Source organism: Octopus bimaculoides, chromosome 18, assembly GCF_046866305.1.
Source record: "Octopus bimaculoides isolate indiv1 chromosome 18, ASM4686630v1, whole genome shotgun sequence".
In the NCBI taxonomy this organism is placed as follows: Eukaryota; Metazoa; Mollusca; class Cephalopoda; order Octopoda; family Octopodidae; genus Octopus; species Octopus bimaculoides.
Genome location: NC_142945.1, coordinates 30,464,677 through 30,477,367, shown reverse-complemented (window position 1 = coordinate 30,477,367; position 12,691 = coordinate 30,464,677). Strand labels below are relative to the sequence as shown.

General features: G+C 40.2%; 2 protein-coding genes and 1 long non-coding RNA gene across 3 annotated transcripts in view; 2 read left to right on the top strand and 1 right to left on the bottom strand.

Annotated features, from left to right (window-relative positions):
* Positions 1-12,691, bottom strand: part of LOC106877831 (uncharacterized) — a 53,656-nt gene that overhangs the window by 21,388 nt on the left and 19,577 nt on the right. The gene's annotated exons all lie outside the window — the stretch shown is intronic.
* LOC149132034 (uncharacterized) overlaps positions 1-12,691 on the top strand; it is a 29,528-nt gene that overhangs the window by 13,725 nt on the left and 3,112 nt on the right. The gene's annotated exons all lie outside the window — the stretch shown is intronic.
* LOC106877830 (F-box/LRR-repeat protein 6) lies at positions 3,588-12,577 on the top strand. The gene has a single exon (XM_089365961.1). The coding sequence runs from the start codon at positions 8,292-8,294 to the stop codon at positions 9,603-9,605; it is 1,314 nt and encodes a 437-aa protein (XP_089222087.1). The 5' UTR covers positions 3,588-8,291; the 3' UTR covers positions 9,606-12,577.

Here is a 12,691-nt window from a genome sequence, read left to right as displayed (position 1 = left end):
GAAAGTCCTCCGGAAAAGACCAGTTACTTGATCTCTCCCCACGTCCAGAGTTTCCTTCAGGACGTCTTCGCTCTTTCCCTCCACTCACTAATCCCCGATAGAACTCCGTAGTGGAACTTCTACCGTGTCGGCACATCATTAGCCACAGCATGCCCAGTCCTCCACTTAGCGGCTGTTGACAGCAGATGGATCGTTGACAAGTGGAACACATCTATTCCAAAGAAAGCAGAAGAGCAAGCGTTCCAGCTTGATCAGCCTCGAAGCAGGGCAAAGGATGACGGAAGCGATGTACGCATTCGCCACCTCTGCCCGACCCTTCCTTTCTGCCCATTTCTGGATAAGATTGACTACCCTGCTCATCACCTCCCCACTAGTTCTTGTCCACCTAAAGGTCCGGACCAAACCAAACCCCGAGCAATTTAACCGGTCCTTCCGTCAAACTCCTTACAGCGCTATTGGTTGGCATGGAACCTGCCGACACGAACCTTCCGCATCCTAGATCACACGGGATGCCCCTCGAAATATCCAACTTCATTAGTAATGACTCGAGAGCCAGCACGTACAGAATGAGTGATGCTAAAGGATTCCGATAGGTGGCTGTTTACTTTGACCCCCGAACAGATGTCGCTGTGCATTGCAGTGATCCACCCTCCGAAAACGGCCGCCACAAGGACAGCCGCCAAGTATTGAAGCTTTCGAGTGATCCAAATTGATCAGGGTCCCACCCATACCAAATTCCTTCCCTACCCCCTCTATGATGTCGCGCGTGAGGTGGAGGTTGTCGTGGAGAGATCTTTTCGGGATAGTGCATGTCTGCATATAACCGACCAGCTTATTAACAAGCGTCAACCTCCTGGCTAACACCTTGGCCAAAATCTTATAATCTGCGTTCAGCTGGGTTATCGGCCTAAAATTGTCTATTTGGTCCCTCTTGTTCGGGTCCTTTTTCAGCAGCACCACAACACCACGGCTCACAGCACTGGGTATTCTCCCGTTCTGCTGCCAATTGTGGTAGACATTCGCCAAGAGATCACCGAACAAGTCTGGCATATGAAGATAAATCTCGAAGAACAAACCATCCAGCCCCGGAGACTTCTCCCTCGTGCAGCTCCTCATCGCGTCCCGTCTACCTTCGGCTGTCATTGGCATTTCGTAGAAGTCCGCATCCCTTGTTGAAAGGCGCAGCATGATGTCGAGGTAGGAGGTAAAATCCACCTCCATCCCCAACACACTACGCGCCCCGAACAGTTCGATTAAGGGCCGCTGAAATTCCGTACACATCTGTTTGAATTCGTGTAGCATACGCCCATCCCAGCCCGTCAAAAACTGAATTGTTTCCACATTGCACCTCTGCTATCCGGACCCATCGAACGGCTTTCGTCCCCTCGTATCTTAGAGCACGCGCCCTAGCTCTGACAAGGCAAACTTCGTGCTTGGCATTGAAAAATTAATCAAGCGTCAATCTCGCCGCCATTATGTCAGTCACAATGCCACTGCTAAACGCCTCATTTATTTCCTGTCTAGTGCTCCCTCTATCCTAGATTCCTCTAAGGCTATTTCCTTACCAAATCCTACTACCTCTACTCTGATAGCCCTTTTGAGGGCTATCAACCAACGGTTGTTGACGTTTGCGCCCGCCAACTTTCGACGGATTAGCTTGCTATCCCGGTTTCTGAATGGTTGACGTGCTGAGAAAGATGCGTTCAGCTTCCAGAGTCGAGAGACCTGCCTATGGATCCTATTTAGGTTGACCGTGCAGGACACAAATTTGTGATCTGTGTAGCCGACGATTTTGAACTGTGGACAACCTATGCTACCTTTATCTGCTGGCCTACAGAATATCCTATCTAAATACAATCTGGAAGACCAGGTGTTGTTTGCCCAAGTCCAAATTAGTACATTTGGGAAATCCAGTTGGTATCTGTCAATCAATTGGAAACCACTGAGCAGGTTTGTGAGGCTTTTGCACCCACCTTTCCTATCAGTTATTCCTACTCTATCCAGGCGTGCATCCAAAATGGCGTTCCAAACGTCTGAAGAAATCTTGGTTGTCCCGCCCCAGTTGGGGTGTACACAGCGATGTTATTCACATCCATGACCACCAACTTACCTTCTGGGTCCAGGAAGATCGTCATCGTCCGTACCTCGAGATCCAGGCTTTTCCTAAACAGCACTGCCACCTAACCCACCATTCCAGGCCAACTAAGAGATGCATAGATCTCAAAATCATCGAAAATGGGGGCCAGATGACATATGTTGGAAATCCTAGTTTCGCTGCACATCCACAGATAGTGACCTGAGGCCACGAACATATTCAAGGTGACCTGATGACACGAACATTTACAGGGCGACCGAGGCCACGAATATTTATACATCCCACTCTAATCAATCCCATGTCGGTCGGAAAGAGTTGTGAGAAAGAAAAAGAGCGAGGTTACTTACCCTGCTGGTGCTGTTGGCGGCCGGATGGCCTGGCTTCCGGTTCTGGTTGGAGTTTCTCTGGGAACCCCTTTAAAAGTCATTTGGAGGTTGTTGTCATGTGGGAAGATCTCCCGAATGCTCTTGTTAGTGGCATACGCACTAAAAACAGCTCTTCTGGCACTTTAAGGGTGCTGGTGTCATGAATTGCTCCATCTCTCTCAATCTCTTTATTTTGAGTTATGAAGGCCATGAAATCTTTGTTTACATTAAGTAGCGCCTCTAGTGTGATTCCTGTTCAGTTCTCTCTCCTTGATCTCTTCACCCACAGGAGATAATCATTTTCATTTTCATTGATTACTATGCACACGAGTACCCACCACAGATCTAGCTCTGGTGGCACCCCCTGTATGGTAATCTTAACCACCATTCTTCCCATATACGAAGGGAAGAGCATGAATTTCACGCTGCACAGGCCCCCGAGTGCTGAATAGTCAGGGCCTCAGTTTTAAATACCCCCCCCTCCGCCGAACTGCTTTGTCCTCGATATATGGCTGATCTGCCATATATTCTGAAGGGCTCTTTCTATCTGGGTGTTCGTTGCCGTTTCTAACCGTTTTGATTTATGGCTAGTGCAATGGTACGTTACTATTTTCCTTGCCGTGTTCGCTAAGATTTCCGGTAGAGGTTTTAATTCTACTCTCCTTCCATCCATTTTCGAAACTTCGCTGATTTAGACGCTTTATCCTCTAGAGAGAGTGCAAACAGTTCTTTCGAGGCAGCGGTGCCTGCGAAAGAAATATTTTTGATGATGGTGGTGGAGTTGTGGCCATCTCCGCTGTTCCTACTACCTCTTCCTCCCACCACTCCGCTTCCACTACTCTCATTGCTCTTGCCGTTATCGCTTAAGTTGCTGTCAACGCTAACGTTACTGTTACTACTGCCTTTGCTTCTGCTACTATTCCTCTCGCCGCCACCATTATTCAAGTTGTTGTCACAGCCACTATCACCACGGTTGCTGTCGCTTCCACTACGACCACTGCTGCTACTACCACTATTGTCATTGCAATTACTCTTGCGGATTAGACTTTTGTCTATTTCCATCTCTTTTGTCTCTACTCCATCTCTTTTGTCTCTACTCCATCTCCTCCGTTTTTTTTTTTTTTTAGGTAAGAGAAGGAAGGGGAAGAGATTCTTCAGCTGTAAGAAGGCTGGGGCGGAGAAATGATTTTGTTTTTAAAAGTTTTAAGGTGGACGCTGCCATCTTGATGAAATTGTTGTTTTTTAACGCGTCTTGGATGATATTCTCGAAGGCCGAAATTTGCCTCTTACGGGGCCAAAAAACCACAAAAAAAACTCAGAAATAGGTTCCTGGAGTTCTCAGTAACAATTCGGAAGGAAAATTTTAAACAAAAAACAGCACCAAATGGGTGTATGCAATAAAATTAATGAAGACTTCGAGCATTCGAAAACATGTACTCCGAGGCAAATATAATAATAATAATAATAATAATAATAATAATAATAATAATAATAATGATGATGATGGTAATGATAATAAGGGAAGACACACAAATCTGAGCATGGCATGGGTTGACTATTGAAAAGCATACGATACGATACCACATTCCTGGATAATAAGAACAATGAAAATGTATGAAGTAGTAGAAAACATGAGAAGCCTTAGATGGAACAGTATGAAACGGTGGAGAACGGAATTGACACCAAGGAATCAAGTATTAGGAGAAGTGAAAATCAGGAGAGGAATCTTCCAAGGGGACAGTGTGTCCCCACTGATCTTTGTGCTAGGAATGAACACCTTGAGTGAAATATCAAAATATGTACGATTGTGATGAGACAAGGAAAGCTTATCAGGACAGAAGGCATAGGTTTGCCAAGTGGTGAGATGATGAAGGAATTCGACTTCAATCCAGCTATAAATACCTGGGAATACTTGAAGCAGATGGAATTAAACACAGTGACATGAAGGAAAATGCAAAAAGTGAGTACCTGCGGCGAATGAGAAAAATACTGGCTTCAAAGCTGAATGCCAGAAACATAATTTCGGCAATAAACTTGCATGCAGTCGCAGTAGTTTGATATGACGCTGGAATCATGAAGTGGACAGAGGAAGAGCTAAAGGAAATGGATATGAAGTCAAGAAAGCTCCTAACGATGCATGGAGCCCATCATCCACATGCAGATACTGATCGCCTATACATAAAGAGAGCAACTGGAGGAAGAGGACTGATAAGTGTGGAATATTGTGCACTTATCGAACTCGAGAGCTTAATGAGATACTTAGCCCAAAGTAAGGAAACCTTGCTAGTGTCAGTCAGTTAGGAACGAGGGGGTATTGAAAGCAGAGAAAAAAAGGAAAAACGAAGGAAGAAGTACAAAAAGGACACGAAGAAGAATTACGCAACATGGGACTACACAATCAATTCCATGTAGCCACAACAGAAGTTGCCGGAAAAAAATCGGTGGGATTGGCTGAAGAAAGGTACAGTAAAAAAAAGAGACCAAGAGCACTATACTGGCAGCTCAAGACCAAGCTTTGGCCACGAGAGAAAGTGTCTCTGCTGCGCCACATCTGTAATAGAGTGGATGAAACCATTCCCCATATCACAAAGGAATGCCCTAGACTTGCCCAAAACCACTACAAATTGTGGTGACATGATCAGGTAGCGAAAATGCTACATTGGAAACTGTGCAAAAAGTGAGGGCTAGAGAGAGGCAAAAGGTAGTATGATCACAAATCGCAGAGAGTGGCGGAGTCGGAGACTAGCAAAATCCTCTGGGATTTCCCAATCCAAACAGATCAGGTGTTAGAGCATTATAGACCCGACCTAGCGGTGGTCGACAAGATGCACCATATGTGCTATATAGTTGATGTTGCATGCCCCTTTGACCCACGAATAGTCAAGAAGGAAGGTAAAAAAACCCAAATAAATACAACCCTCTTGAGTACGGAGTAGCCCAGCTATGGAAAATGAAGAAACTGAAGATAGTGCCAATTATTGTTAGGAATCAAGAAGAATATCAAGGAAATTGAAATAGAGTGCTCAGTAGAACTGTTACAAAAGGTTTGCCTCCTTGGTACAGCCAGAATAATCAGGAAAGTATTAGATAGCTGAAAAGAACAAATAGCATGGTACCGTAGGCTGCAGGTAGTAAGCCCGCTACGTATGCAAAACCACAGAAGTTCCAACAAAACCTGTGATAAAAAGAAATAATAATAATAATAATTTTGGCACAAGGCTTGCAAGTTCGGAGGAGGGGTTAGGTCGATTACATTGATCCCAGTGTTCAACTAGTACTTATTTTATTGACCCCGAGAAGATGAAAGGCAAGTCGACCTCAATAATTTTCTACTAAGTTACAATATATTGACTATGAATACGAACATTTTTACATCATTTACACTTTGTTCGTCCTTAGCACATATACTTGCATTCTGATATACTTTACATGCAAACTTCACTACTATCGTTTGTAACTTTCTTACAGGTAGAAGAGTCTGTTGCGAGACCTAGGATTTGAATCTCATCCTCTAAGTTATCAGGCCAATGCCACGAATTGACAACGCAATTATCACGTGTATGTTATATGCATCGACCAATCGGTTTTTCAGGAGATCATGCCACAATCAGAACAAAAGTGAATGACTGAGATTGGCATGCTTTTCTCTTGTTATAAGCAGTTTGGCGCCAAGTGTCTTAGCAGAGGTTGAGAGCAACAAGGGTACAGATATTTCCCCTCTCATCACAAGCAAGCCAGACCAGGGCAAAGCTTTAGCAATATTCGGTGGACTAAAATTTCCTTGTCTCTTGCTCCAAGAAAACTTATTGGCTGATAAATACAATTTGTATAGTATAGTTGGCATCCGTCAGACCTGCGCCTGAAGAAATCGTGTCAGTTAAAAACATGTTATTTCACTCTTGCTCAAAGCAAACCTAGAAATGTGAGTAGATTTGGATAAACTCACATTTCGATTTTTATTCAAGACCAATTCGTTATTGTAAGTCATTAATGACTGTAGTTAGTCACTATGAAAGTAGATCCCTATATCCTAAGACTCTGTACAGTGAGTATCTGAAAATCCATGCATATATGTACGGCCTTTCCTTAAATAAATATATAAATATATTCCTTAAATAAATATATAAAATGTCCGCGAGTTTCGTTCCTTTCCACTATAATCTTACAAAAATCAAAAACAAAAAAACACGATGACAATGGTGACCAACACTCGAGTTAACCAGTATGTTGAGTGGTCTGTGCGTGTGTGTGTGTGTGTGTGTGTGTACGTGTGTGTACGTGTGTGTGCGTGTGTAATAAATGAGATAGGGGTGGTCAATGTAAGTTGTAAAGTATGTGGTTTATTGAAACTGAATACTTATCTCGCAATTTGTGTTTCACGTCACAACGGTTCTCAGTTAGGTAATATGTTTATATTCGTTGGTATGGATATGGTTTTATGCCTGTGTTTGTTTATCGCTTCGCATTTTATGTTTAATGATTGGTAGTTATTTTTCTGTCACGTCATTGGTTATTTTTTGTGGCATAATAATTTATCATTCTTGTGCTAGTTGATGAGGGATCCGTTAATGCAAAAAAAAAAAAAATCCAACCAACTAATAAAAGCATGAAACTACACCCACACCAACGAATATAAGTACAAGGTGGCGCACGAAAATGTAGCCTGGGTCGCGTAGCATAATGTAAATATAGAAATAAATTTACACGCACGAAAGAACACCCATCCTCACCACATTAGTTCATTTTAAAATTGCATTGAGTGGACATCTCTAACTTTTTCTGCAAGATGACCTACTCAGTAACGAAAAGAGTGGAGATCGTGGAAGCGTATTTGAGAACGGGTTCTGTTAAGCAAACACGGGAAAATTTTTAGTAAAATTTCCAGGTAAAGGTTAACCGGCAAAGAGAACAATACAAACGTTGGTTAAGGAGTGGCGCGCTATGGGGTCAGTACTCAAAACAAAGAGACATTCGCCAAAGGGTTACTCAAAGTCTAAAGAAGTCAATACATAAATTGGCGCTGCAGTCTCACATAAGCAGGATGTCATGTCAATAGGCGTCGAAAAGTCTTAAGTTGAAGCCATATCATTTCAGATATGTACAACAATTAAAAGTGGATGACAAGAGCAAACGAGTAGATTACTGCACATCACTTCTGAGTAACAATTACAAATAACACAATGACACTTGCAAACGAAATGCTAAGTGCTTTTCCTTGTAGGTAAGTTTATTTCTGTATTTACACTATGATATGGAACCCAGAGTACTTTTTCGTGCGCCCACCAAACCGAGTTGTAACAGCTTTCGCCTTAAGTTCGCAGAGGTGTGAACTCAATTCACGAGTCAAACATTCAGTGTGTGTGTGTGAGTGAGTGCGTGTGTGCATGTGAGAATATATATATTTTTATGTTGAGACTCTTTACGTGGTGCAACTTAGAGGTTTGTCAAATAAATTTCAATAAAATATGTACCAGACTGAAATATGTTAGGCTCGAAATTTTGTATTTTCACTTTGCCGCATCGTGAACGAATGTTTCTCTATTTTCTTTAAAATCAGAACTATGTTCAGAGTCCTCTTTAAAGCAAGACTATTTATAAAAAATAACCAATATAACCATCTGAGCATTATCATTTAGATTTACAAACTAATGCTTTAACATTGTTATACTTTCATAAATATATATACATATATTCGGACGAATTACATATACTAAGATGGAAACCAAAAAAAAAAAAAAGAACAAGAAGAAAAAAAAAAGAGTGCCATCTTGGTTACACAGTACACAGAATGGCCATCCAGTGATGATTCCTCGGACAATGACTACATACCAATGGATGACTCTGATGAAGAACAGTTGGTATTACGCAAAAAGAGACGACAGAAAGTGACAGAAGACAAAACCCCTGTTGTACACTTCTCTCATATCAATGCTGTGCCTATTGATGTTTGGGTTGAGATTTTCTCACGTTGTGTGGAATTGGAAGGTGCCTTACCATTTCTTGTCAGAGCTTCACAAGTTTGTAGAACGTGGTATGAAGCTTCCAAGTGCTCAAGACTCTGGCAAAACATTGACCTTGCATATGGCTGGATAAAGTCTGTTGATTCCACTTTGAAATGGCTCAGTGAGAACCGTCTTCTACAATGCAAGTCTCTTAACCTGAATGGATGGAAAAATCTGACTGCCGAAGGATTAAGAGCTGTTGCACTCAACTGCCCTAATTTAGAAAACTTGGATATATCAAATACCACCAAAAAGCTAAAGAACGAAGGTATAGATGCTATAACTCAGAACTGCCCTAAACTTTCTACAATTAATCTTCTAGATTGCAAAGCTCTTGAAAAAAACCATGTCCCATTAGAATCACTTCTGACATATTCATCCAACAGCCTTACTCATCTCCCTTTTGGTGGAATTGCTGTCCAACAGCAGAAGATTAATGAGTTGTTCAATACTCAACTTATCAACTGTCACAATCTTGAGGTTTTAGAGCTCATTAATATTTCCTGTACTCGGCTCAACATTGATATAGAGAAATTCCAAATTTCACTTCGCAAACTGTCCAAACTTGTCATTATAAAATGTCCACTTGTGTCTCCCAAAATTACAAAATTACAAATGGAAGAATCAGTTGGGTTCCCGATGCTAAAACACCTTTCTTTAAGTTTGTCTGACAAAAGTTCAGTGTTGACTGAAACAGCTCATAATATTTTGAAAAGATTACTAAAGAACTCACATAACCTGGAAATCCTTGAACTTGATCAGTTCTGCAAAATCACACCGGAAGTAATTAATTATGTTATGTCTGATAAACTTAAATTCCTGCGGTTGTCCAGGAACGCCATTATTCAAGATGTTTCATTAGTTCAGTTCTCCTCGACTTTGGAAGGCTTGGATCTATCAGATATTGAACCTCGTCATCGAGTAAATGAATTACTAAGTGGTTTAGTCCAGCCTCCTGGATCTCAATTATCTCGATTAGATGTCTTTAACTCTCAGATTTCTCTTGAAGTTCTCCAGTTACTCCTCAAGAAGCTACAACATATGAAATACCTCAACATTTCTTATTGCCGTGAGTTACCCAGAGGAATTAAGCGACTTCTTATTGATAAAGAAATTCAAGACTTACGCAAGAGACTTCTTTGAGATTTTCATGCTGTATACGCATAAATATATATGCTGGCATGTTGACAGGAAATCCTCGCATACATTCCTCATTATTTTACAGAATGTTCTAGTTGTGGTATCATTATTAAAGAAATTGTAATGTCTTTGATGTGTCGAAACACAACAAAAATGTGTAATGTCTTTGATGAGATACAACACATCAAAAAAGCATCAACTAGTCTGGCCAAAGGCAAGCCAGAATTTCTTGTGTTATCACGACAAAACATACTGAGTAGATTCATCCAAGTGATTGGCAATGGGAGCATTCACCCATAGAAGACATTCTAAAAAATGGAACAGACGTGACTTCGAACAAGCACTGGCTTGGTCCCTACCTGACTCATTTGCTCCATGCCTTAATAGAAAAGCAGATGTAAAATGGTGATGACTTCGCTCCATGCCTTAATAGAAAAGCAGATGTAAAATGGTGATGACTTCAATATGCTTACAATAGCAGAAACACATATATGTATCTGCATATAAACATAACTGATTTGCAGAGAATATTGTCAGCCTAGAAGCTTTCGTTAATGTCTTCAGCTGCAATTACAACAACTAAGAACCAACAAAAAAGTTGCTATATAAGCTATCAGGATAAAAGTACTATGCAAGAACAGTTTATATATTTTTTTATTAAAGAATTTTGCATCAATATTCTTCTTAGGAAACTTCCATGTATTTTCAGTTGCAAACAAGATCTTTTTTTTTTTGTTGTTGTTTATCCAGGGATTTTCTTGTGTATGTTTGATATCACTGTTTTAATTCCTTTGTTACATTTGTATGTTAAATTCATCAATGTTGTCAAATGCAAGTTGTTAAATCAATATTTATCACAGTAATATTATTATTAATATAACTAGAATGTTAAAAAAGAAAAATCAAGCAAAACAAATGGACGTAAAGAACTGTAATTTCATAATTTTAATTTGTTGTAATTAATTCTGGTGATTAATCGAACTGTGGAGTGCTAACAGCACCATCCGAGCATGATCATTGCCAGAGCAGCTGTCTGGCTTCCGTGCCGGTGGCACGTAAAAGGCAACATTTGAGCGTGATCATTACCAATGTCGCCTTCTTTATGTTGCATGTCTCGTTTCTCTGTTTGTTTTTTTCGTTGTTCGAAAAAATGTTCATTTTCTATGTTTTCGTTTCTCATTGTGTTTAACGTTTTTTTGATGTCCTGTACCCATATATGCATGTATATATACATATATATGTAGGAATGTACATATATGTATGTATATATGCATATATATATATATATATATGTATATATTTGGTGTTCAGAAGAGCATCCAACCAAAAAACACCATTCCGAAATAAACATTGGGGCACAATGCAGTCCTTGTACCCACTGGATTCTGTAAACTGTCCAACTCGTGCCAGTCTGGAATATGGATTTTGAATAATGATGATAATGATGATGATATATGTATATTTATATAGGCACAAGCCTGGCTGTGTGGTAAGAAGCTTACTTCCCAACCACATGGTTCTGGGTTCAGTCCTACTGCATGGCACCTTGGGCAAGTGTCTTTTATAGCCTCAGGTTGACCAAAGCCTTGTAAGTGGATTTAGTTGTCAAAAACTGCAAAAGGTCATCAGATATGTGTGTGTGTGCGTGTGTTCTGTGTTTGTCCGCCAACACTGCTTGACAACTGGTGTTGGTGTGTTTACGTCCCTGTAACTTAGAGGTTCGGCAAAATGAGTGTGATTGAATAAGTGCCAAGCTTAAAAAAAAGTATTGGCGTCGATTCAACTAAAATCTCCAAAAGGTGGTGCCCCAGCATGGCCGCCATCTAATGACTGAAACAGATGAAAGATATGTGTGTGTGCGTATATATATATATATATATATATATATAATTAGAAAATGGAGGATAATATGCTGAACCCAACTACTTGCAGACGGTGTATCCCGTTGAATTCATTAATTTAATTCATAGCAAAAGTGACAAAAGAAATGAAGAAAAGAAAAAGAAAGAAAGAACCAAAGCACAGGTGTCCATGGCAGACTATGTTATTTTGCCAACATGGTTTACATACAGAAGTACAAAGTACATAAGGAATTAGAGGATGAACAGAAGTTTAATCTTACAGCTGTTACGGCCTAGTTTTGGCAGGCCCCATTCTATCCGAATATTCCTTTCCGGAGTGATTATCGGATGACATTTTGAAATGGGGTTACATGCCTGAACCTCTAGGCCTCTTCAGAGATTCACAAAGGGTTACATACAGATGTAGAGCAAGAGGTAAAAACAGAGGTGTGGTAGAGACCAGAAGAAAAACAACAGCAAAAATAAGATAGAAATAAAAATAAAAAATACAATTGAAATTAAAATATAAATAAAAATAAAAATACAAATACAAATAAGGGTACAGCAGGAAAAAAATAATAATAGTAGTAAAAAAGAATACATAAATGAAGGTATAGCATGTGGGACATGCAAGAATATAAAAAAATATATGTCAAAAACCCTTAAAAATACAAGGCACCCAAAAAGCCTACAAACACTATAGATAGGTCGCTATAGGCACTCCAATGCACATCTATATGTGTGGGTTGTGTGCACAGCCTTACTCGGATGTCCCCTTACTCTCATGTGTGCATATACAAGTTTTTATAAGCAAACATTCCGCCACATACGTTGTTTGTGGCATCAGCTCTATTAGCCGTATCTAGAAAGCTGGAAGTGTTTTTTAGAAAGGAAGTTTTGTTGAGTGTGTGTGTGTGTCATTTCTGTATATATTGGAAGGTTCTATGTAGAAGTTCATTTTATACAAGTTATTAATGTTCTAGTAGCAATAACAGTGAAGGTGACGATGATGGTGACAACAACAACAACAATAATATGCCAAACTTTCAAACTTAGCGGTGTAAGATATCCTGTTGCCTCTTCCAACGGTTCCACCATACGTTATATATATATATATATATATATATATATATATATATATATATATATATATATAAGCACCCACTACACTCTTGGAGTGGTTGGCGTTAGGAAGGGCATCCAGCTGTAGAAACTCTGCCAGATCAGATTGGAGCCTGGTGCAGCCAT